Raw genomic sequence first — 26,473 nt, 5'->3', positions numbered from 1 at the left:
AAAAAGACGAATATTATACAAATAAAGTTGAAGCAATTTCAATTTTATGAAAGATTTGTTGTAATCTTCGAATTTTATAGTTATAAACTCCATGGGAAATTTCTAAAATGGAACCAAAAGGACAACAGCTTAATTTTCTTGCGGGGAATCGTTAAATATCTGAGGTACACCAGTCTTCGAAGATATAATCCCAGGCGAGAAAAAGAAAGCGAGGGGTAACGCGAGGGATGCAATGGTGGGGGTAACCTTAGCAGGTCATAGTGCGAGTCGGGCATTTGCCAAGCATTCAATACCAAACTTTTCACCGACAATTGGGTCGTATTTATATTTTCTAGAATTTTATCTCTCGGTCTAGTCTTCACTCGACGAAACGTGTTTTCCCCAGAGTATAGAGGGTTTTAAAATCTCTATATCTCTCGTACACGAATTGTGGAATCATAAATATCTGAACTCTGTTTCTACCGATGGAGTTACAGGGATAGTGCCGGTAGTCACTCAGAGAAAATAGAGAAAGTATCTTTGAAGATAAAATCTTTTGTTAATAAGCGTGAGGCTTCATCCTTGAAATAATATTCTCATAAATTTAATCGAGTTTTTAGAAACAGAAACTTGTACCCTATGTAAATTTTCAATAGCTCGCAATCTCGAAAACACTCTTAAAAGATAGTGAATTCTGAGATTTTACTCTGATATGAAAGGATCACTTTGAAATTGAATCTCTTGTCTCGACAGCTTCAGGGTAGATTATCCCACTGGGCGCTCTTAAAGAGAACTCAATTCGAATAAGGTTTTTATATCTTGAAATTTTATTCTTTTTAAAAAGCGAATTATCGGACAAGTTCCAGAGGACTTAGGCTCTGGGCTTCTCCTACTGACTCGCTCCTGCGACCTGTTCTTTTCAGACACAAGATCTAGAAGAATATTTTTAAACTGGGTTGCCCTTTTTATAGGCCTGTTCCAATTCTCCCTACTCGGTCTTGTGTAACATCGTCGAGGAGGGAGTTGCTGGAGTTTGCGCTATAGCGTTTCTCCTGTGAGATGCTACTTTTCAGAAGGATCACCCAGGAGCTACTGTTTTTGCCTATTTACAGGCAACTCTTAAAACTCGAGGGTTATTATATAAATATTTATATATATATATATAGTGACTAGTTACTTTTCTGCAAAAATAACTAAGCAAAAGCATTATTTCTAAATGGAAACGATAATGATAACTAAATAATATTTTCTTAATGTAACGGGAACGATAAGTGGTCTCTTTCAAAAAGTTACGGAGCAGCACTGAACAACGGGTACTTATAAAATACTATTAACTCAAAAAATGTCTTGGAAAATTATCATTAGTAAACAAGCAATTTAGAACAATTAACTAGTTAATAATTCCAAAAATCTTTAAATTAATAATTCGTGATATTTTCTTATAGATTCCTGTCGATGGCTGCTGACTTGTAAGCAACGGAGACGTCAGGTACGGCTCCGTTATCCACTCCTACCTCCTCGGAAATCAACGCCACCCGCGCCCCGTGAAGGTGATATAATGTACCGTAATGATGTTCCCATTGGAAAAGTCGCATCTGACGGGGTAATTTATGACATTCATATCAAAGGTGAGTGTAATTTTATAATAATTCACAATCTAAACCAAATATTAAAGAATGCTGCCAAAAACATCTAGACTTTGTTCAATGGAAGGCTCGAAAATAGAATCAAACGAGCGCTTGAGCATAGTCCGGAGGGGGGATGACGCGCAGAAAACGTAACGAAGAAGAGAACAAAATCCATTCTCTCTTGCGTCGCAATTTTCGCGCGCCATCCCCACTCCTGTAGACTGCTCGAGCGCTCATTCGCGGTCATTCAAGTCATCGTTATTTGTTCAAAATTCAACTTTTTAAAATATATTTAATTGTAGCTGGACTTTCCTGTAAGTAGAAATAACTTGGGAATGATATTTTTTGTTGATTTTAGTGATTTTTGAGATTTTAGTTTTTCATTAATTCTGAATAATGAAGATTTCCCATATGGAATGAAAAAATCCCTATTTCCTCACGATCAAGATTACATTTTTTCGCCTTGTTCGTCTTTCTTTTACTTTTATTTGCTGATTCTCGTAAACTCATTTTTGGTCCTCAGGCTGGCTTTTTCGTTCCACGTCACATACACAATTTTTTTAAACCAATGAAACATTGTTGGGATTCAGAAAAAATCCCAAATAGAATTTCTCCAATAATTATTAGTAGAGTGATAAATAAGTATAATTTAGGTTTTTTAAATTAATGATTTTCGAAAATCTTTTAATTATTGAATGAATATGTTTTTTTTTTACAAAAGGTGAACCCCAATCAGTCAGTCCTAGAGATGGTGACACATTGGTACTCAATGGACGTCCTAGTAGCCGAGACCGTAAATACATACAGGCGAATCCTCTGTGGGCACGGCACCACTTTTACGATCATGAAGAATTTGAAAAAAATGAATAAAGAATGTATCATTGGATTGTGCATAAAGCGTTTATTTTTTAAGATAAACTAAAGTGCTTAAAAAAAGTAAAAAGTTCTTTTTGCATTTATCTTTCCAGCTTAACTTTATAACAGATGTGTTACAATTAAACCGACTCGTCGCGGCCCCATGTAAAAGGGTTGTCCTCGTATCAACTTTTATAACATAAAGAAGAATAAGAATCAAGAAACACGGAAGAAAAATAGATGGTCAAAGTTGGAGGGTCAAAATTTACAGAGCCAGTCAGTCCTTCTGGAGGTTCGAACTTTATTCCAAATTTTTTTCGACACAGATAGAATCTCATTGTATGGCCAGTCTGACTATTATAAGAACATTCGACTTACAATCAGGAATAGCTAAGTTCCACCTTTCGGGATGGTCAAGGCGAACATCCTATTTTCACTCAGTATTTGTAGTATTCCTATAAAAATTGGGAGAATTCTGTTCAAGGTTTAAACGATCGTACTCTGTGAATATCTATTTTTCATAAGTAATAATTTGTGACATTCGAGGCATTCAATACTAATCTTTTTGAGGTTAATATAATAATTTAAGTAAATTATGATTTTTTCAATAATGTCTGGCAATTCTAGAATGAATCGATTTAGCTTAAACTTAAATTGCATTTATTAATTTAAAAATAAAACGTGACCTTTCAGTTCTCAAATACTTCCAGTTGGGGCAGGAAATTGGGGAATTCATTGTTGATAACTCTTTCGAAATCCTGGATGCTGACGAAATTTGTCTGGTCCTTGAAAACAAGTGACCTTTGACGTGAAATACAACACCTACAAGATTCACACGAACTCCAAATAAACGAACTCCAAAGATAATAGCGCTCCACAGATACGAGCATTCCAACTCCAAAGGAGCGAGTAGCATTTCCCCCCTCTACTTTAGCCGTATTTGAGTTTCAAGCGCGTGTGACTGCGCGCCATGAATATTACACTCAATTTATTTTAGACTCCAAATCCCGGAGCAGCGCGCCCTCGTGGAATCCGCGTAAACTCTTATCTTATCAAGTCTTATCAAGTGAGCCAAGATTTGTCAACGTGAATTGAGTATTCTAATATTACGTCACGCTCGGTCGGTAAATCAAAATCTGTAAGGACTGCAAAGCATTGTTTAGATAGGAGTTTGAATAAAATCAATTGACGGCGACTTATGTCATAATACTTTTCGATAATAGGTGATTTTAAGTAAGTTCATATCAAATAAAGTTATATCAAAGAGACTTTAAAGGATTTTAAAAGGCTTTAAGCGATCTCAGGATTTCTCAAGAGATTTTTTAACGATTTCAACAATTTTAAAGGATTTCAAAAGAATGCAGAAAAATTGAACGATTTTAAAGGAATTTTAAAGATTTTTTTTAAATTCACAAAAGGTTGATGGATTTACAAGAGATTTGATCAAATTCTAAGGACTTTAAGGATTTTGAAGGACTCAAGTGATGTTAAGGAATTAATCACAAAGGACTTGGCGGAATCTTAAAACTCATTTTTTAAGGATTTAGAAATAATCCAAAAATAGTGAAAAAAAATTTCATGATTGATGAAGCTATTTATTGAAAAATTATTAAAACAGATGTAACGAATTTTAGGTGATTTCAAGGTATTTGAAGAAATTTATTGATTTAGGGATTTTTAAGATATTTGAAGGAGCCTAAGAAGCTTCGAGTTTCGTTTTAAAGGATTTAAAAATAATTTATAAATAATTTAAAAAGGTTAAAGGATTTACAAGTTATTCCGTAAGATTGTAAGGCAATTTTAGTGGTCTTGAAGAATTTCAAGCTAGTTTTTGAAAAGTCATTTAAAAATTTTTTAATGAATTTGAAATAATTCAAAGATTTTAAGGATTTTTAAGAGATTTAAAGGAATTTAAGAAAATTGAAAGGCTTTTAAGATATTTGAAATAAATTAAGTCAATTTTGAGAAACTTCGAAATATTTTAAATGATTGTAAAGAAGTTGAAGGGATTTTAAAAAAATTGGAAGAGTTTAAGGATTATCACAAAATCTTACAGGTTTCACTCGTGTAAAAAACTACGAATTGTTCACGAAACGTCGTGACTTTAAAGAATGTTAAGTAATTAATTTAAAAGTTATTTGTAAAGATTTTAAGTTATTTCCAAAAATTAACAGATTTTAAGGATTGTCAAAAGATTTAAAGGAATTTAAGAATATTTTAAAGATTTTACGTGATTAAAATTAATTTAAATTTTTTAATTTTTAAGAAGTCTTATAGGATTTCTAAGAAGGATCAAAGTCTTTGATCATTTTTGTTTTCTCAAATTGAAAAAATAATCTCTTGACATCTATGAAAAACACACTTTAACGAACTACCAAAATTTAAACATTTTTGACCGTCAACTATACCAACAATGCAGCCTAACCTCAATCACGGCACATTATATTTTCTCTTGATGGATGTTCCAAATCGCACACTTCCCCAATTGCTAACAATAACTAAAGAAATGACTTTTCTTTCTCAAAAGCAAAGCCATATCACGATTTTTCACTTTCCAGGGGTGTTCGTTGAAGTTTTCCGCTTTTACTCATAGATGTCGCTAGAGATATGAAGACATTTCTATGATTTTGCATCTATGTCATATTTTTTTATGGATAATAACTTTCAAAAATACGCAATTCCATTCTGCCAAAATAATAGCACCATAAATGTTTACCTCAGTGAATATGTCGAGTTTCGTTCCAAGCAAATCGCATTTGCGGCATTTGTTGCTTTTCTTATTTCATCGGAAGAAAAAAGCAGTTGAAGCTCATCGATTGCTGGTAGAAAATTATGGTGAACATGCTCCAGTGATTAGAACATGTGAGACATGGTTTCGTCAATTTAAAAGTGGAGATTTCGATTTAACAGACAATGAACATCCTGGTGCAGCGAAAAAGTTCGAAGACGAGGAATTGCAGGCGTTATTGTATAAAGACCCAACCCAATCGCAAAAACAATTGGCACAAACTCTGAATATGACCCGAGGAGCAATTTTCCAACGTTTAAAAGCCATGGGAAAAATCCGAAAGTATGGAAAATGGGTACCGCACCAACCGATTGATTGACACATGGAAAATCGAAAAACCGTTTGTGAAATGCTGCTTGAACGGTTTGAAAGGAAATTTTTTCTGCATCGAATTTTCACGGGTGACGAAAAATGGATTTTTTTCGAAAACACGAAGCGGAAAAAATCATGGCTTTCATCTGGTGAGGTCGGCCTACCGACTCCAAAGCTAAATCGCTTTGGCCGTAAGACACATTAAGAGCATTGAATTGGAAAATATTATCGCACCCGCCGTACTCTCCAGACCTCGCCCCGTCCGACTATCACCTTTTCGCATCGATGTGACACTCACTCGCAGAACAGCGCTTCGCCAATTTTGAAGAAGTCGAAAAATGGCTCGTCGAATGGTTTGCCTCGAAAGAGAAAAAATTTTTTTGGAATGGTATCCATGATTTGCCTGAAAGATGGGAAAAATGTGTAGAATCCAATGGTCAATACTTTAAATAAAACGTTTTTGAGATTCCCTTGAGAATTAAGTGTTTTCTTTATTGAAAAACCAGCAAATTTCAACTAACACCCCTGGTACATTCGTGTACAAAAATTAATTTTAGTCAAACTCCTATTTAATCAACGCTTTGCAGTCCACCAAGTGGTATGGCCTTATAAGTTTCGACGTTACCGACCGAGTATGACGTAATGTTAAAATACTCAATAGTGCGACAGAAAATTGGGTAGAGTTCAGTTCCCATGATGCGTGCTGCCTTGAATTCGAGGCGCGCGTGCGCATAGTAGGCCTGTGAGCGTTCTTCCAAATTATCGCTGAAATCTAAATGTCGTAGGAGTGGGGCGCCTTTCTCGCTCGTATATTTAGAGACCCCGATTGCCGAATTGCTCGTATCTTTAAATTTGGACTGTACTGTGTTATCGAGGAGTCTAGTATTTGCTGCACAGAATAGATGGTAGTGGGTATTGCACTCGGTTCAAAAAACCGCATTTATCACTTTGCAGAACCGCGACAGATTACTTCAGTATGGAGAGTTTTTATCTCTTTTTACCCACAAGGTGCCATGATGAGGAGAACACGACGATAGGAACACAGAAAACTTATCAAGTTTTGAGGTTAGTTCAAACTTAGACAAATTTTAAACTATGAATTAAAACATCAATCACGGAGCAAGTTAAAATACTTTTCCGAAAAAGAACAGGGTCTCACATGCCGAAAAAACTCTCTTCCTTTACATTGAAATATAATGCATTTCAATCAAAGGATAATCAAGATCATGCGACAAGTCTTAACTGGATGGCGGCCATGATTTTTTTTAAAGAAAATTTTTGTAAGATTACGAAATTTTAGGAAAACTGTTAATTATTTTTTAAAGATATTTCAAACTTTGAGAAATTTTGAAAATATTATAAAATGACTTAAATCCTACAAATATTTCAAAAAAAATTTTAACAAAATGTTGATTTTTGAACATTTCCAAGAAAAATGTAGGAGCTTTTTATAAATTTAAAAAGATTCAAGCAAAGACATTTTTAAAAAAATATTTCTGGAATCATTTTACATGATTTTTTTATTTTGAACAATTCATTTTTGAAGAAAATTTAAAAAGTTTCTAAAATATTTTAAAATATTTCCGAAAATAGTGAAGAAAATCTGGAAGATTTTAGGGCCATTTTTTCGGTTTTGAAAGATTTAAATAAATTCAAGGAAATATTCAAATCAGTTTGAAAGGTATGAATACGTTTTTTAAGATTTTTGAAGAATTATTAAAAAATTGAAGATTAAAAAAATGTATAGATTTTTAAAGACTTCAAATAAAATTTTTTGGAGCTTCTTAAGAATTTTGAAAGATTTTCAGAAAATACCCATTTTTTAAGAGATTCTTAGGAAACCTTGAAATAATTCTTTATTTCTGAAAATGAATTGCAAGGAGCTATTTGTAACTATTACGAAACATTTAAAAAGATTATTTAAATTTTCAAAAAAGTATTTGAAAAACTGCAAGGAATTTTTTTTCCTTTTGAAATTGACTTTACAAATTTTAGGAAACATTTGAATCGTTTTAGAAAATATATATAAAAGATTTGTAAAAATTTCAAAAAACTGAAAACAAAATTAACATTTTTCAAGATTTCCTATACAAAATGTAGGAGGTTTTTAAGATTTTTCAAACATTTTAAGAAAATAAAGAAGTTTTTCTAGGTTTTCTGGAATAATTTCAAATTATTTTTTTATTCTTAAAAATTAATTTTTGAAACAAAATTTAAAAAAATTCTAAAACAGTTTAAAGGATTTCTACAAATTGCGAAGAAAATATGGAAGACTTTAGGGCCATTTTTTGTAGTGTTGAAACATCTTCACAAATTTTAAAAAAGTGATAAAATAATTTTAAAAGAAATGTCCAAGATCAACAAAAATTTTGGATAAATTAAAATTTTAAGATTTAAAAAAAAACTGAAATACTGTAAACTTTTAAAAAATGTCGAATGCAAAACTTTGAAGTTTTTCAAGAAATTTCGTGACATTTCAAAAGAATAACATTTTTTAAATATTCTCAGGAAAGTTTAAAATGATTCTTTATTCAATGAAATTAATTATAATGGAGTTTTGAGAGAACATTAGAAAGATTTCAAAACATTTCACAAGATTTTCTAAATTGTTAAAAAAAAACAATCTGAAAACTGTTAATGGAATTTTTCTAGTTTGGAAATAAGTTTGAAAAATTTAGGAAACATTTGAATTGTTTTAGAAAATGTATAGAAGTTTAGTAAAAAGTTCAATTTTTTATTATATTTTTTTATCTAATAACAAAAATTTGAAGAGAAGATTCTTAAACACTTTAAACTAATATTAAGTATTCGAAAACTTTAAAACATTTTCGGAAATTCATAAAATATTTATAAATGTCTTCTAAACTTTCACAAGTTCTAAATAGCCTTGGAGGTAAACTGAAGTTTTCCTAAAATTTTGCAAAATCCTTTAAAATAAAAAAACTTATTGCACAATTTTCTAGATATTTTTTCACCATATCGGAAATTTTTAATAATCTTTTCGAATTGTCTCAAAAAGCGTAGAAAAATTATATTTGTGTGTATAATGTTAAAAATAAATAAATCTAAGAAATAAATTTCCATTAGATTAAAGATGCTAGGTTATCAAAAAAGGATACACAATATTGAATAAACGCGAAAGTCTGCCCAAATTTTATCGAATTAATCCTTGTTTACCGTAAGTTAGGAGGCGCTAACGAACTTCCATAACTGACCGCGAAATTCGAACTCAAATTAAGCAGATTAAAAGTTTAAAAAAAAAATTATAAAATAGAAGTAGAAAAAATATGAAATGTGGATTATAGCTTGATGAAAAGTTGACCAGCAAAATCGAAAATTACTGTTGAAAAGAAACGGTTGTAAGAGAAGTAAGAACTCGTATCATATATATTTTTCTGTTGGTCTCTCTAATATCTTAATTGGGAATGAACCCAACCGGCAATTGGAATTTCTGTGGTTCGATTCCCAGCGGAGTAACGTTAGAACATATTTTTTTTAGAAAAATATAATTGTAAAACTTAAGTAAAATTTATTTGAGTTTGAATATTTACTTAACCCTATATCAAAGAAAGAATTTGTTTGTTCTAATAAAAGAAATTTCGAGTGCAAATCGAAACTATTCTTAAAATATTTCCTGTCCAAAACACCTTGTGGGTGACTCTGCGCTTTACAACGCGAGCTAATTAGTAAAGAAATTGTCATCTTACAGGATTTTAACATTTTCAAGAAAAGTAAATAAAGTTTCCTTACTTTGTAGTATAAAATCCCACCACCTGAATGAAGATAATATTTTTTGTTGGTAATGAGATCATGGCCTGAACAATAAAAATATTGCTAAAAATCATAAATTCTTAAATTCTCTTAAATTCTTTTAAACTCTCCTAAATTCTGTCATATTCTCGGTTGTATAACCTGAACTTAAATTCTCGAGAATTTAAGAACTCTAATTCCCTTCCGGATCGTAAGAAAACAGAAAAGTGGGGGCGATGCATGAGGCTGGACACGCACTATAGTAAATTTCATCTGCGGCTTACTTCAAGTACTGTTTCCGCGGAAATTTTCTGATTAGTCAACTTTTCATTTCGCAGAGCTGCCAGATCGAGCCTGAAATTTACCCCTACCATACCTACCGTTTGGGGGCCGAAAAACAGAAGGTGCATGATTACCACTGTGAGTTCGTGTGAGCCGAAAATGCACGATTCGACTTCGGTTTTCTTCTGTACGATGATTGCCAATCTGAAGGCTTCGGAAGACAATTATTTTTGGCTTTAAGTTGTTGGAATTAATTGAAACTTTCTTGGAATGTTTTAAAATATCTTTAAAAAGTTGGAATCCTTTAAAATCTTTTGACATTTTTAAATGCTCTTGAAAATTCTTTGACTTCTTTTAAAACTTCCTCAAATATTTAAAATCCTTACAAATCTTTTGAAATCTCTTGAAATTTTTTAAACCTTCAGATTGAAATTTATAAAACTTCATGCTTTTGAAACTTTGGGCTTTACAAGATTCTGATTAGAAAATGTCAGAAATTTAAAATCTCTGTGGTCAGGAATTTAAAATTTTCGCGGTGTTGTGGAAAAGAGGAAAATATAAATAAACATTATTGTATATAATTATAAATTTATACACTTTTTCTAACATACTTTTAAATTTCGAACGCTTTCAATTGCTTTATGATTTCTAATTTTTTATAAATCAACTTCCAAGTGTAAAATTTCAAATTCGAAGACCTGAATCCCATCGAGTTGAAAATTATTCTTATTGAATAGTTGAAAATTTTTTAAAATTAAATTTCGAAAGCTTTGAATTTTTATTGAAAACAAATTTCAAGAGATTTCAAAAAATTTTTTGGGATTTTAAGTATTTGAAGATATTTTAAAAGATTTCAAGGAATTTTCAATTTATTTTTAAAATTTACATAAATTTTAAAGAACTAAAAAAATTTTAGAAGACTTATTTTTTAAATTCCAAAGTAATTTAGAAATCCTAAAAAAAATTCCAAAGTATTTCAAAAGATTTTGAAGGATTTGAAAATTTTTAGAAAATTTGAAAGATTCCAAGGAATTTTTATTGACAACATTTATTTTAAATGAGATTTTAAAGGATTTGAAATATTTCAGGGTATTTTTAAAATTTCAAGGAATTTTCAAGAGTTTTAAAAAATTTCAAGATATTTCAACAGATTGTTAACGATTCTAAATATTTGAGGATGTTTTAAAAGATTTCAAGAAATTTTCATCCTATTTTTCTAATTTTAAGGAATTTCAAAGAATTTCAAAGAAGTAGCTTACAAATCTTTCAAAGAAAGGTTAAGATTTTTCAAAAGATTTTGAAGATTTCGAAATATTTGAGAGTATTCTAAAAGGTACCAAGGAATTTTCAATTGATTACAGTAATTTGATATGAGATTTTAAAGGATTTGATACATCTTAAGACATTTTACTAGATTCCAAGGAATTTTCAATTAATTCAAATAATTTAGTATGAGATTTTAAAGGATTTAAAATATTTTAAAATATTTAAATGTTTAAAATATTTTATTTTATTTCAATAATTTAAAGCAATGTCAAAGAATTTTAACTATTTTTTTCAATTTTTCTGTTTGAAAGTGATTAGACTTGGTGGAAAATAAATTTGTTTTGTGCAAAGTTCATGTATTTTATTAAAAATTTAACTTTTGGTTTAAAATTTTAAATATTTTATTTAAAACAAATTTAACAAATTTTTTTTGGTGCAGAAAACTAATTGCTTTAGTTGAAAGTTTAACTAATTCTATTTAAAGTTAGTCAGCTATTAATTAAAATTAATGTTATATTTTATAATTATAATATTAACATTAATAAAATATATAAAAGTAATAATATTCATACTATATACACATGAAAAACATAACCTCAAAATCGACACATGCATGAAATGAAGAATCACGCAAAAAATTAAATTCGCCAATTTCTTCCATTTTATTTCAAATTGGGATCGAGATATAAATAGAAGAACACCGAAGTTTTCCGAAGCTTTCAGATCGGCAATCATCGTACAGCAGAGAACCGAAGTCGAATCGTGCATTTTCGGCTTACACACGAACTCACAGTGGCAATCATGCACCTTCTATTTTGCGGCCCCCAAACGGTAGGTATGGTGGGGGTAAATTTCAGACTCGATCTGGCCTGAGTCCAACAGCTTTATTTAACTGATAAGCTACTGTTTTTCATATTTTAAATTTCTGAATGATTAATATTATTATTATAATTATTAATTCCTAAATTTTCTTTCTATCAAATATAATTTAATTCACTCAAGAAATACAATTTTTCCTAGCGTCCATTGCCTTTTATCCTTGAAGCACATTGCCCGAGAACTATTGTAACTGTCTGACCTTGAAAAAGTTGTAAGTGACTTTGCAGTTCTCTATCTGAAGGTGAATGTTGAATATAATAAGTCTATGATCTCTGTAGGAAAAGGAGAATTTCATTATAATAGCTCCCATACAATTAGGTAACTGCAGGCAAGGACGCGGCCTAGTCTCACCAGTCACCGTCATTGTCCACTCATATCGGTCTCCCGGCAACGCCTTTGGGTGTGATCTAGCTTCTTGCCCAATTTCTCGCATTACAAAGCCCTCGCCAACAAAATCGACTCTATAATCGAGTTGGCGGTCATCCACATATTACGAAAGTTGTATTTTTTAAACGCGCCTCCCCCTTAATGCAATTAAAGAGCCAAAAAATTTAACTTTAAAATCATAATAGTTAAATTTTTAATTAACAAAATTAATTTTCATCCAAAATTGTCAACTAATTTGTTAAATTTTCATCATTATATAAATATCGAGAATCTAGATAAAGAGGCGAATCTATTAGGGTGGTCCAAAAGTTAATTGGAATTTTTTTTTTCAATTGTATGGGGTCCCCTTAGAAATTTGTTTGCATCCACACAAAAATAAATGCTTTTTTTTGTTTTGAAAAATAATTATATTTCGAGGTGCCGCAAACCCCATGAACTTTTACGTGTATTTTCCACAAGAAAAAAGAATTTTTTATAATTCTTTATCAGAATCCTCAATATTATCTCAATCGAGTTGAAACTCTAGATTTCTCTTCACAATTAGCCATAGAATATGACTAAAATATCGCTATTCAAATATCAACACCGTAAGTCTGTTTTATAGGGTCCCAAAAAAACCCCCACCAGCAAAAAAAAAATTTTGCCGTTTTTTTAATGCAAGTTGTTTCTGGCACATAAAATATCATTTGATACCGGTAATTAGAGCTAAGTAATAAATTAGTAACAAGAAAATTAATTGTTTAAACAATTTATTATTATTAATATTATATTTGAATAATACTAGAAAGATGCTATTTTTCGGAATTTTTGGCTTATTGTCTAATTTTTAATAGGAGTGTAGTAATCATGAATTCAAGATAACAAAAATAATTGTTTGAAAAATTTCTTATTATTGTTAATAATATTCTCTTGGCTTAATTGGTGAAATGTTTTTGTTTTTTCTGAAACTTTCAACTGTTTGTCTATTTTTTTTAAGGCGTAACTTAATAATTAATTGGATTCAGAAAAAATAATTGTTTAAACAACATTTTGTTAACTCTCATTAATTATTACCTCACTAAGTGAAAAAAGGACATAAAGGTAAAAATTGACAAAAAAACCGCAACTATCAGGTATTGATATAAAGGAAGATAGTCATAACCAATAATAATTTGTTTAAACAATTACTTTTGCAAAATTTAATTAGTTATTAAGTGACGCCCAATGAAAAATAGAGTACGAGTTGAAAATTTAAAAAAACGCAACATTCTATCCATAAACAAAGAGAATATTATTAACAATGATAATAAATTGTTTAAACAATTATTTTTGTTAACTTTAATTCATTCTTATCTCACTTTAATTCAAAATTTGACAAAATGCCAGAAATTGAAGAAAAAACGCATCCTTCTAGCATTATTCCAATATAATATTATTAATGATAATATAAATATAAAATATAAATTTTTAAGTAAAAATAAAATGCTTAAATATGAAACATTAATTTCTAACGAAAAGAAACTTTTTTACGTTATAGTAACATTTTTAACCGAAGAAATTGATTTTCAACTATTATATACATTAATTTTTAACCAAAAAATAGCAAATTTTAATCTAAAAAATATAAATTAAAAAAAACTAAATTAGTTAAATTTTCAACCAAAGGGACGAATATTGTACTAAAGTGATGAATCATGAACCAAACCGAATGCATTTTTAATCGTAAAGTTCAATTACTAATCAACTTGTTGAATTTGCAACTAAAAAAGATCAATTTTTAAATAAAAATAGAACATATTAATTTTGAATTAAAAAATTTAAGTTCCATCGAAGAAAAGACGAATTTTTGACAAATTAGTTAAATTATTAAACAAAGAAATTAATTTCCAACTAAATTGATTTATTTTAAATAATTAATTTAAATTTAATGAGAATTGTTAAATTTGCATTCAATAACATTTATTTTGAACCATAAAATTAGCACATTTTTATTAAAATAGTTGAATTTTAATGTAAATTATCATAATTAAATAAAAACCAAGAAAATGAATTATTAACCAAAGAGTTCAGTCTTAAATTTCTTTAAATTGTCAATTAAAAAAAATTTCAATACTTGAATTTTTAATTTAAAAAGTTTAACTTCAAACTAGAAGAGATCAATTTTCAATTCAAAATATTGATTTTAAACAAAAAAAAAACATATAATAGTTAAATTTTCAATTTGAAAAATTTTTTTAAAAACAACAAATTTTCAATAAATTGAATTTAACCAAAAAATAAACATTTTTTACCTAATAGGTAAACTCTAAAACAAAAAGATGAATTATCAACAAACAAAATAAATCTTAGCGCAAAAAAGACGAGATTAAAGAAAAAGATTTAAAAAAAATTATATTTTAAACAACTAATTTTTCAACGTAAACAAATTTTTTTTTAATATTTAGATCAATTTTTCATAAAAGACTAATTTTGAAAACAAATAAGACGATTTTTTTCAGACGAATTGAAAATTTCCTTTTTTTTCTTTACTTTTTTTTTATTAAAAGTTTAACTATTTTAGGAGACATTTTAGCTTCATTGGATAAAGATTAAAAGTTTGGCTGAAAATTAAACTATTTTGCTAACAAGACATACTTTTTAGTTGAAAATTCCACTGTTTTGTGGCAAATTCAAATATTTTATATTAAATTTACTGTTTGTTTCAAATTTATACTTTGGTGTTGAAAACCAATTTGAATTTTTTTTGCGAAAGTACAACTTAAAAAAATGTGTAGTTTTTAAATTAAATTTCCTCTGTTTTAGTAAGAATTTCATCTTTCTTCGATAAAATTAAAAATGCAACTATATATAGTAGAAAATTCAACTATTCTGTTATATTTTCATAATTTTTGGTTCAAACAAAATTCGTCTTTTTGGATTAAAAATTTTATTATTTTATTATTTTGAAATTTGTTTTTGTTTAAAACATTTACATTTTGATCTTTAAAAGGCAACTGACATGTTTTTTGGATAAAAATTCAACTCCATTAAAAAAAAAGAATTTTGAATAAAAATTCATCTGATGGTGTAAGGGAAATTTTTATATTCTTTGCATCTAAATGCAACATTTTAGTAGAAAATGTAACAATTTTCTTGAAAAGTCTTTTTTGTTGTTAAAAGTTGGTCTTTTTACTGACAATTTCATTCTTTCGTATAAAAGTTTTTCTTGTTTAAAAATTAATATTTTGATCGTAGAAGATCAAATTAAATCTTTTTCAACATAGAATTCCAATATTTTTTTAAAAATTCACCTTTTTTTATTAAAAATTCGTCTGTTCTAGTAGAAACATCATTTTTCAAAGGAAACAATATTTCAGATACAGAATAAGATACAAATTTTCAGATACAAAATACTTGAATTTTTAAGAAAGTAATAAATTTTTGAATAATAATTACATTTCCAACCTAAACAGATAAATTTCATTTTAAAAAATCAGTTTTCAAAAAATAGTTAAACTTTCAACTAAAGAGATGAATTTTCAACTAAAAATATGAATCTTCGGAAAAAAATGATTTCTTAACTAAGTGATTCAAACGAAATAGTTAAATCCTCAATCAAAGAAGTTTTATTCTCAACCAAACAGTGCCTTTTTATCCAAGAAAAATTAAATTCCTAATGAAACAGATACATTTTTTAATTGAAAAGAAAAATTTTCAAAAAATATGTTTCAATTTTTATACAAAAAAAAATTAAGTTTGACTTTTAACTAAATTGCTGAATTTTTAACCAACAAGTTGCATTTTCATCTAAGAAAAATGCAGTTTCTACTAAATCAGCTGAATTTTTTAAAGAAAAGCACAAATTTAAAAAAAAAATTCATTTTCATTTACAAAAGATTTTAATTGAATTTTAGTTGAATTTTTAACAAAAAAGGATAACTTTTCAACAAAATTGTTAAATTTTTAACCAAAGAATTGCATTTTATACAAATAAGATGTAGTTTCTAATAAAATAAATTAATTTTTCAATTAAAACCATCAATTTTATTATTTAAAACTTAGAATCTTTTATAAGCAGAATAACACGATTTTAAATTAAAATTAAAACAATTAAAATTTATGCTGCCTGACAATTTTTCAAAGTTATATAAATTTTCTGACTTTTGCAAGATCTTTTTTTTCTCTCACTTTTCACTAAACAATAAAATTGCCTAACCTTTTCTGAACTGTTAATAAATTTTTTAACAATTAATGTAAGTTATTGTTTAATGTACGAATTTCCACAAAACACGTGCATGATTGAAGGACCCTTTTTCGCGTTCCGTTATAAATCGTAATAAAATCTATCGACTCTTCCCTTCCCCTGGAGCTGTTACGTATTTTAATTCATGAAATTCACGAAATTTACGGAATTGAGGAAAATCAAGGAATGCACGGAATTCTTGCAATTTGCAGAATTCAAATAATTAATTCAATTCCCGGAATTCAAGAAATCCACCTGATGCAAAGGATTCAGGGAACTCTAGGAATTCATGAAATTCCAGAAATTCATAGAGCTCGTGAACATGGAATTTATGGAATTCGAGGATTCATGGAATACGCGGAATTCATGAAAATCACGGAATCCAAAGGATTTATAAAAAAATAAAGAAATTTACGGATACAAGGAATTTACGGAATTTAAAATATTCTCGGAATACAAGGAATTGATGAAATTCCAGAAATTCATGGAGTTCATGGAGTTCACGGAATTTATTAAATTAGAGAATCCATGAAATTCACGAAAATGATGTAATTTACGGAATTCATGCAATACGCGAAATTCATGAAAATCATGGAATCCAAAAAATTACGAAAATCAAGGAATTCCAAGAATACAACGAATAGACAAAATCCAAAGAATTCACGTAACTATATGGATTCATGGAATTTACTGAATTGATGGAATACGCGAAACTCATTAAAATTACGGAATCTAATGAATTCACGGAATTCGTGGGTTTCACGGAATTCGTGGTTTTCACGGAATTCAAGAAATTCATGGAATTCGTGAAATTCAAGTTATTTACGGAATTGAACTAATTCGCGAAATTCAAGGAAATCGTGCAATTCATGGAATTTACAAAATTCAAAGAATTTATGAAATTTAATTGAAATCAATTAAATCAAGGAATTCACGAAATTCCATCAATCCCATGAATTTCTTGCATTCCATAAAATACCCGAATGCCTTCCATTCTATGAATTCCGCGAATTTCGTAAATTCCTTGAACTCCTCGAATTCCGCGAATTCCGTTATTTCCATGAATTCCACGAATTCCGCGAATTCCATCAATTAAGCGTATTCCGTGAATTTCCTAAATTCGATGAATCGGATTTTCAAATATTTTAATAAACAGATTATATGTTTTAATGACCATAATGTGTCTCCTTATTTATTATGTATTATTATTAAATTAATTGTTATTATATGTTACTTCAAGTTCAAAAAATGAACTTTATTAAAAATGATTTTTACAATCGAGGAAAATATGCTAATGCTATTTATAACTTATTTTGGAAAAGAGGTTGAGGTGAACTTTTGAAAAAAATAATTCCGGTTTTCTTTATTTGACAATATTCATTTAAAGTTGAATGTTTTTCTTTTTTTCTTAAGGTAAAAGTTGCAATTCTCATTTTATTATAATGATCTAGCTTTTATTTTACCCCTTCAAAGATTATTTGCAAATCTCCGTCGCACGTTTTTATTTTAAAATTTTATTTATGAAAACCTATTATTTTCAAAAATAACGATTTCATTATCCCTAAATAAAAGTTTTGCAATAAAAACTTACCAATGTGATCAGCAGAGAATCTTTTAAGGAATTAAAAACCCCTAAAGCATTAGGATTAAATAATCCATAGTTTCAACTTTTACCTAAAGTGAGAGAAAAAACATTAAACCGTAAAAATTATTTTTAAACAATCAATAAACATTGGAAAATATTTCTTTACAAAATTCACCTCGAGTTCTTTTCCAAAACTAGTTATTTTAATTAACATTAAAATATTTTCCTCAATTTTATAAATTATTTTTAAAAACTTCTCTTTTTGAGCTGGAAATAACCTAGTTCATGTTTGATTAAAAGAAGTATAGTGAAAATTTCCGTTTCTTCTTAAATCTTAAGCTAAATTTCATGAAAATAATTATGACGAAAAACAAATTTCTAAATCAATTAATTAAAATTCATTGAATTTGTTCACAATATATCATTTTAGTTCATTTTTTTAAACTTGAAAATTGTTTAAAATGCAATTTAAAAAAATTCTAACAAATAAAAAAATTGTTCTATAATCTTACATAAAATATCTTTAAATTTTCCCAAGAAATCTAGAGGATATTGTTTGATTCTTTCAAAGCCTTCCAATTATAATATTCACTTTGAATTGTTTGAATGCTTTTAAATATTTATTAAGCCTAAACGAAGTTTTCTGCTATTTTGTAATTCTGATTCAGTTTTTTTATTCAGCGAATTTAGTGAATTCCATGCATTCTGTGAATTCCATGAATTCAATTAATTCCAAGAATTCAATTAATTTCATTAATCCCGTAAATTCCATGAATTCCGTAAATCACATAAATTCTATGATTTTCTTAAATAGGATGAATCCGATCAATTCCGCGATTTCAGTAAATTACTTGAATTCAATTAATTCCTTGAATCCCGTGAATTCCTGGAATCCTATAAATTCATTAAATTTTAACAATTCCGTGAATTTCATGAATTCCATGAATTCTGAAAATTTCATTAATTCGTGAATTCCATGAATCTCGCAAATTCCATTATTTCTGTGAATTACATCTATTCCATGTATTCGATACATTCCGGGAATTCCTTGAGATCCATACATTTTGTGAATTCCTTTAATTCCATGAATTTCATGAATTTTATTAATCCCGTAAATTTCTTGAATTTCATTTATTTAGTGAATTCCTTGAACTCCATAAATTCCGCGAATTCTATAAAGTCCCCGAAATCCATCAATTCCATGAATTCCATAAATTTCTTATATTCCGTGAATTCCATAAATTCCTTGAATTTCGTAAACGTCTTGAATTTGTTTAATTCCGGGAATTCCTTGAATTCGATGAATTAGTTGAATTTGCTCAATTTCATGAAATGTATTTTTGTATTCCGTGAATTATATTTTAGAAGTTTTGTAGAAGTGTTGTAAAATTCCAAACATTTTTAACAGTTTATATTAATCAAATGGGATTTTGAAGTGCCTGGTGACATGTGTTAATATTTTAATTTAAAAAAATAAAAAATTACAGATTTATTTCCTTTGGCTTGCTCTCTAAAGCAAAAAAAAAAAATGTTGTCCTTAAAATTGCACAAATTTTCCACTCAATATCGGGCCCAAAAAATATTATTTTTTTAGCCGTTTCAGACAAATGATCCTACTGTTTTTCAACTGACATTATTTTGAAAATTTTTTTATTTTTTCAATCCCTCGTTTCTCAAGGATTATTTGCTGAGAAGAAGAAAGTTTCTAAACTTTTCCACACACTTAAATATTGGATTCTAAATGAAATATAATTGAGCAAATATTCAGAAAAACTAGAGATTTAATTTTATTTCAGGTCATTTTCTTACAAATTAATTTTGAACTTCAGTTATGTTCGGTCTCCTGATCAATATGAAAACTGAAAAACAATTAAACGGCTTTCAATATTCGTATTGCTTAATATGAACCAATTATGATTCAATTTCGTTTCAGTACATTTTGACGTCGTTTCTTTCTTCAAAATGATTTTTTTTATTTATCTGTTCCTGAATAGATATTAAAGGTCAATTGAAAATAACGAAAGATTGTATCTCTACTCCCATATTGAAATTTGTTTATTCAGTTTCTCACCATATTTTCCTCCTTTCGAGTCTTGGCCCTTCAATACCTTTCAAGCCTTTCATCATAGATTAAAAATTCTAGCGAGCTCCTATATAAACTGAAATTTTCGAACCCACGGACATCATTTGTAGAAAGGAACTCACGCAATCACAACAATGGCATTCAAGGTGCGAAGGAGTGAAATGTGTTATTTAAAAATATTGTGCAGCATAAAAGTGTCTAAAAAGTGTTTCGTTTGTAAAATTAAATATAGTACCTAAATTTGCAACAGCGTAAAACGGTTTATAATTTTATCTTTATTAAATTTTATAAGAGTTGCAGAGATAATACTGGCCAATCAAAAATGATTCACGTCAGAATTTGTTATAATTAATAATAATTTGAAAATTATTATTTCAGTTTGTGGTCCTCACTGGGCTCGTGGCTGTCGCCAATGCTGGATATCTCGAAGCTCCCGCACCTTTGGGATACGCCCCAGTTGGTTACGCTCAACCAATTGCGAAAGCAGTTGTGGCTAAAACTGTTGACACTGAGTTTGACCATCATCCTCAATATAGCTACGCCTATGATGTCCAGGATGGTCTGACCGGAGACTCCAAAGGCCAGCACGAAACCCGCGACGGAGACCTTGTCCAGGGCAGCTACAACTTCCTCGAAGCTGACGGTAATATCCTTTAAAAAAATATCAATTGTTTGAAATTGCAAAAATAAAGTCAAAAGTAGATGAATAAGGAGAGTTACAGTCCTAGATTCCTGCCTTACCGACATTGAGGTAGTTCTAGAATCTAGAACTAAAGTGGTTCGGTTCTGTGCTAAATTTGAAAAATATTCTTGAAGCAATTATAATGCGTCAGTAAAATGATTCATTTCTCCTAATTGCGCAGCATAGTTTTTTATAATTACAATTCTATAATTATAGTTCTATAATTATAATTCTATAATTTCAAGAAATTTCTGGAAACTTAGCACGGTCAAAAGATAAAATTTTAAATGAAAAATATTATTTTCGGGTTGAACAGTGAGCACTAAGGTTAAATTTCCAATTTTTCTTGATTAAAAAATCTTTCTTGGTTCAAGATTTAACTCTTTTGTTGAAGCTTTGTTTTCTGTCTAAAAAGATTAATTCTTGCACTAAAAATTTAACTAATCCGATTTTTGTTACATTTTTAGTTGGAAAGTTCTCATTTAAAATTCAAGTATTTAGTTGAATTAATATGTATTTATTTAAAATTCAGGTCCTTTCTTGGTTTAAAAATTTTATTATTGGGTTAGAAATTTGGAAGGAAATTCACCAAATTTGTCAGAATGTTCATCTTCTTGGGTGAGAAATTCGACTGATTTGGTAAAAAAATTCGACTATTTGACTAGAATTGAACTTTTTTCGTGAAAAATCATGTTTGCGGTAAAAATCCAACTATTCTGTAAAAAATTAATCTTTAGACCTGAGAATTCAAAAACTTGGTTTAAATTTGTTCTCTTCTGAATAAGTGTTAAACATTAATTTTTGTACTGAAAATTTAACTAATCCACTTTTTGTTGCATTTTTCAGTTAAAGAAATGTCAATTGAAAATTCAAGTATTTGGTTGAATTCATGTTTTTATTCAAAATTCAGGACCTTTTTGGTTGAAATATCCGCTTATACATTTTTTGCTCACAATGATTCTTCTTTGATAAAAATTTTAACTGCTTGCTTGCAATTTCAACTATATTTGAAATACAAAAAAACTTTTTTTTATTTTTTTGGTTAAAGGATCAAAATAATAATTGAAGTTTCATCTCTTTAATTAAAAATAAATCTATTTGCTTAAGAGTTAAAATGTTTGTTTAAAAATTCATTCTTTTGTTCAAATATTAATAATTTTATTCAAAAATTCATTTTTTCTTTGAAAATTTAACGATTTAGTTGAGAATCGTTTTTTTTTTTGTGAAAGATTAAATTTTTTATTAAAAATTGAATTCTTTCAGTTAGAAACTAATAATTTCAGTCGAAAATGCATCTCATTTAGTAGAAATTTCATCTCTTTGGTCAAAAATTTCATTATTTGTTTGAAAATTTTGAAGAAAATTCAACACTTTTGTCAGAAAGTACATATTTTTGGATGCAAAATGCAAACCCTTTTTTTAAAAATCTAACTTTTTTTGGCTGAAAGTTAATTATTTGTTGCTGGAAAGTCGACTATTATATTCATAGATCAGAAAATGTTTATCGTTAAAAAATATTATTATTTTTATTTAGTAGAAAATTGAACTATTTTTGTAGAAACTCATTTTTGTTTGTTTAAGAATTCAATTACTTTTTAACGATTCCATCTTTTTGGGATGAAAATTAAGTTTTTTAGTGAAAATTCATATTTTCGTGTAAAAAGTTCAACTTTTTTGAAAAAAATCAATCAATCAATTTCTTGTTTCATAAATATTATGCCTCTCATGCCTAACTGACTAATTTATTTTTTCTAGAAATATCAAAAAAGTAATTGAATTTTTTGGAAGCGTAAAGTGATTGACTTGAATATTTATGGAGATTTCTTCTTATTTAGACAGCTTCAGATTATAATTATATTTATTATTTAAATAAGGAAATAATTTATAATCGATACTTTTAATCTAGGAACTTTTATTATTTGAAATTAATTCAAATTAATTCCCAAGGCATCTTCTCTATTGTTTCCAATTACAAAACTTGATTTCAACATTTTAACTTGGTTTTAACTGTTTTTTTTAAGGCACACGTAGGATTGTGGATTACACTGCAGACTCTGTCAATGGCTTCAACGCTGTCGTTCGTAAAGAACCAGGTAAAAAATAATACAAATTATGATTAAGAATTATTTCCTTCTGCTAAATAATTATAATTTTAGTAAATTATGTTCGAAATAATAAAAGTTTATAAATTCATTAACTTCCAGCAGCCGTAGCTGTGAAGGCCGTCGCTCACGCCCCAATTGTGGCCGCTCCCCAATACGCTCAATACGCCCAATACGAGCACGCACCAGTCGCTAAGTCCTTCATTCAACCAGCTGCTCAATATGCTCAATATTCCCATGATCCAGTTGAATATGCACCAGAGCCCCACTACGGTTACGCCGCCGCACCTGGTTACTACCACTAGTGTATTATTTAATTAATAAATTCTTTTAAATTATTTTGAAACTTCCATGCTTTTCTTTTATTGCGTCTCATCATTGAAACTAGACTACCTTCAGCGAAAAATAATCGACCGCGTCGTCCCTGATGACCAGGCATTACATATACTCCCTAGGCATTATATATAATCCCTAGGCATTATATATAATGCTTGATCACTTCAGGCGAAGTGTATAATCGAATAATTATAATATGCTTTGCCTAGGCAATATATATAATCCCTGGGCTTTATAGATAATGCCCGGCACAAAATAGGAAACGTATATAATCCAGGCATTACATATAATCCCTCTACACTTCAGGGGAAGTGTATAATCGAATAATAATTATATACTTTGCCCAGCCAATATATATATAATCCCTAGGCATTATATATAATGCTCAGCACGAGGTAGGAGAAGTATATAATCCAGGCATTACATATACTCCCTAGGCATTACATATAATTCCTAGATATTATATATGATGCTCGGCACGAGATAATAAAAGTATATAATCCAGGCATTACATATACTTCCTAGGCATTATATATGATGCTTGGCACGAGATAGGAAAAGTAAATAATCCAGGCATTACATATACTCCCTAGGCATTATATATAATGCTTGATCACCTCAGCGAAGTATATAATCGAATACTAATTATATACTTTGCCCAGTCAATATATATATATATATATCTCATCCAGGGATTATATATAATTCATGATCACTTCAGTCGAAGTGTATAAGCAAATACTTATTATATACTTTGCCTGGGCATTATAGATAATTCCCGGCACGAGATAGGAAAAGTATATAATCTAGGCATTATATATAAAGCTCGGCACGAGATAGGAAAAGTATATAATCCAGGCATTACATATACTCCCTAGGCATTACATATACTCCCTAGGCATTAAATATAATCCCTAGGCATTATATATAATGCTTGATCACTTCAGGCGCAGTGTATAATCGAATACTTATTATATACTTTGCCTAAGCAATATATATAATCCCTGGACTTTATAGATAATGCTCGGCACAAGCTGGGAAAAGTATATGATCCAGGCATTAAATATAATCCCTAGGCATTATATATAATGCTCGGCATGAGATAGGAAAAGTGTATAATCTTCATTTTGAATATAATGATGCAGTTAAAAAAGGTCATGAGAAATTGACATTTGATGGCAAGGAATTACTGCGTAGCCACTGTCCTTAGTGACATCACTTTTTCTTGCTGACTTTCATGAACGGTGAAAAGATTTGGTTTTCATGTTGAAAACGATTATCTGATAAGGAGTCATTTTATTACAACAATATTGAATAGTTTAATCAATTTTTTATTTAAAATTGTCACCAGATTCTGAGATTTTACGAAAATTAAAATCTAATACAATATTTAAGAGATTCACGACCAGCGACTGTTCACACGTCATTTTAACCATTATTTATTTAAAAACAAAGTTTTTTGTGATTTTTAGAAATGCCATTTTTTAAAGGTTTTCAAATTTATAAAAAAGGCATTAAATCAGTGCAAGTGTGTTTACATTTATACCTGTAAAAATTTTACTTTCGATTTTTGGCTGTCGATACCCACTTCCCCCTTTCAAAATTTGTGTTGTAGGGAAAAATAAATTCCATATTTTTTTCAAATAGGTCAACATTAACTAGTATTCCCGAGCTTTTGACATTATTATGGGGTTTTTAATGCAAAAAGCTCGGTTTTCGAAAACATAAAAGAAAATAAGTACATTTTTTTGTAAATTAAAGCTTGACCGCCTCTTAATTAATTTTTAAGGAATAATTCACACTCAATAACTTTTAATGTTGATGCGCCTAACCCCCTTGTATTGTTTCCGGAGACGATCTAAAAATTACAAACTATTAGTTTAATGTAAATAACGTTCATTAATTTCAATAATAAAATTTCGAACCTAAATTAAAATATCTCACGATTTACAGGATGAAAAAATGGTTTAAATGAATAAAAATTGTTTTAACAGTTGAAAAATATCCTGAAAAAATGACGTTTGTGATTCGTTCATTGTGTTCTCAACTTGAGAAAAACTCCGAAAAATGGTTTGAAAAATGATCTGACGATGTCTTTACGATATCGCAAAGACACCAAAACAACATGGACATAGGATGTCGTAAAGATGTCATAAAGATGTCGTAACAATGTCGTTAAGACGTCGCCAAATTGTGTGCCCGCTGGGATAGTATAGTGTCAGCAAAGTCGGTAATGCTAAAACTAAATAAATATCAAAAAAATGTCACCGCAAATATTTGACTTGAATTAAATAAACGCAGACTTTAATAAAAGTGTATTTTTTCAAAACATATAGGTCTTTTAAAAAACTTAAAAATTCGAACATTTAGGTTATCCTAGGAAATAATTATCGCTGAAATTGATAATTTTTGAACAGAAACAGTTCTTTTTTTGGAAAACTTACAAATTTGAACATTTTTAGGTCATCTTAGAGAAAATCTTACTGAAAATGAATATTCTTAAAGAGAAACAGATAAGTCTTTATGAAATTCATAAATTTGAAAAAGTTTAGGTTGTGTTATGGAATTCCTACAAGAATTGGATATTTTTCATCAGCAACAGTTAGTTCTTTCCTAAAATATAACAGTTTGAAAAATTGTAGGTTATGTTAGCAAATTCTCGTCGGAATTAGATATTTTAAAACATCAAAAGTAAGGCCTTTTTAAAAACTTATAAATTCGAACAATTTTAGGATCTAATCTATAATTTTTCTAAAAGACTTAACTGTCTCCGTTGAAAAATAATCAATGCTATCGTGAATTTTTTAACATACCATTAAATTGAAGGAAATTCTGAGTTGCCTAAAAGATCTCTTTCTGTCGAGAAATAGATAATTCCGGCTTGAATCCTCTAACATTACCTTCCCAATGGGCACAAAATTTGGCGACGTCTTTACGACATGGTTACGACATCGTTACGACATATTTACGACAACCTATGTCCATGTCGTTTCAGTGTCTTTGTGATATCGTAAAGACATCCTCATATCATACGACTTATTTACGATATCGTAAAGATACCTTAACGACATGGACATAGGATGTCGTAAAATTGTCGTAAATATGTCGTAACGATGTCGTAAAGTCGTCGCCAAACTTTGAGCCCACTGGGTTAAATTGTGTGCATTAGTAAGTTTTCTGTAAGACTCAACTGCTTCTGTTGTAAAATATCGAATTCCGGCGAGAATTCCCTAACATAAACTCAAATTGCATTACCTTTTTTTCTTTGAAAATATCTATTAAAAAAATATATTCCCCTTCAGAGAACACACTAAAGAAACTGAAATATTTGGAATTGTACATTTTTATTAAAATCGGA

The 26,473-nt window shown here is 28.9% G+C and overlaps 1 protein-coding gene across 1 annotated transcript in view; it reads left to right on the top strand.

Annotated features, from left to right (window-relative positions):
* The window catches only part of LOC117170475, a 44,807-nt gene extending 21,723 nt beyond the window's left edge, over positions 1–23,084 (top strand). The window contains exons 7-11 of the mRNA XM_033357175.1: positions 1,425–1,607; positions 2,329–2,400; positions 20,366–20,638; positions 22,699–22,770; positions 22,882–23,084. Of these exons, the coding sequence (XP_033213066.1) occupies positions 1,425–1,607; positions 2,329–2,400; positions 20,366–20,638; positions 22,699–22,770; positions 22,882–23,084 (803 nt within the window). The remainder of the gene's footprint in view (positions 1–1,424; positions 1,608–2,328; positions 2,401–20,365; positions 20,639–22,698; positions 22,771–22,881) is intronic.
* Positions 23,085–26,473: the final 3,389 nt, after the last annotated feature.

This window comes from Belonocnema kinseyi, chromosome 4, assembly GCF_010883055.1.
Source record: "Belonocnema kinseyi isolate 2016_QV_RU_SX_M_011 chromosome 4, B_treatae_v1, whole genome shotgun sequence".
NCBI classification, from domain to species: Eukaryota; Metazoa; Arthropoda; class Insecta; order Hymenoptera; family Cynipidae; genus Belonocnema; species Belonocnema kinseyi.
This window is presented reverse-complemented; position numbering and strand designations above follow the sequence as displayed.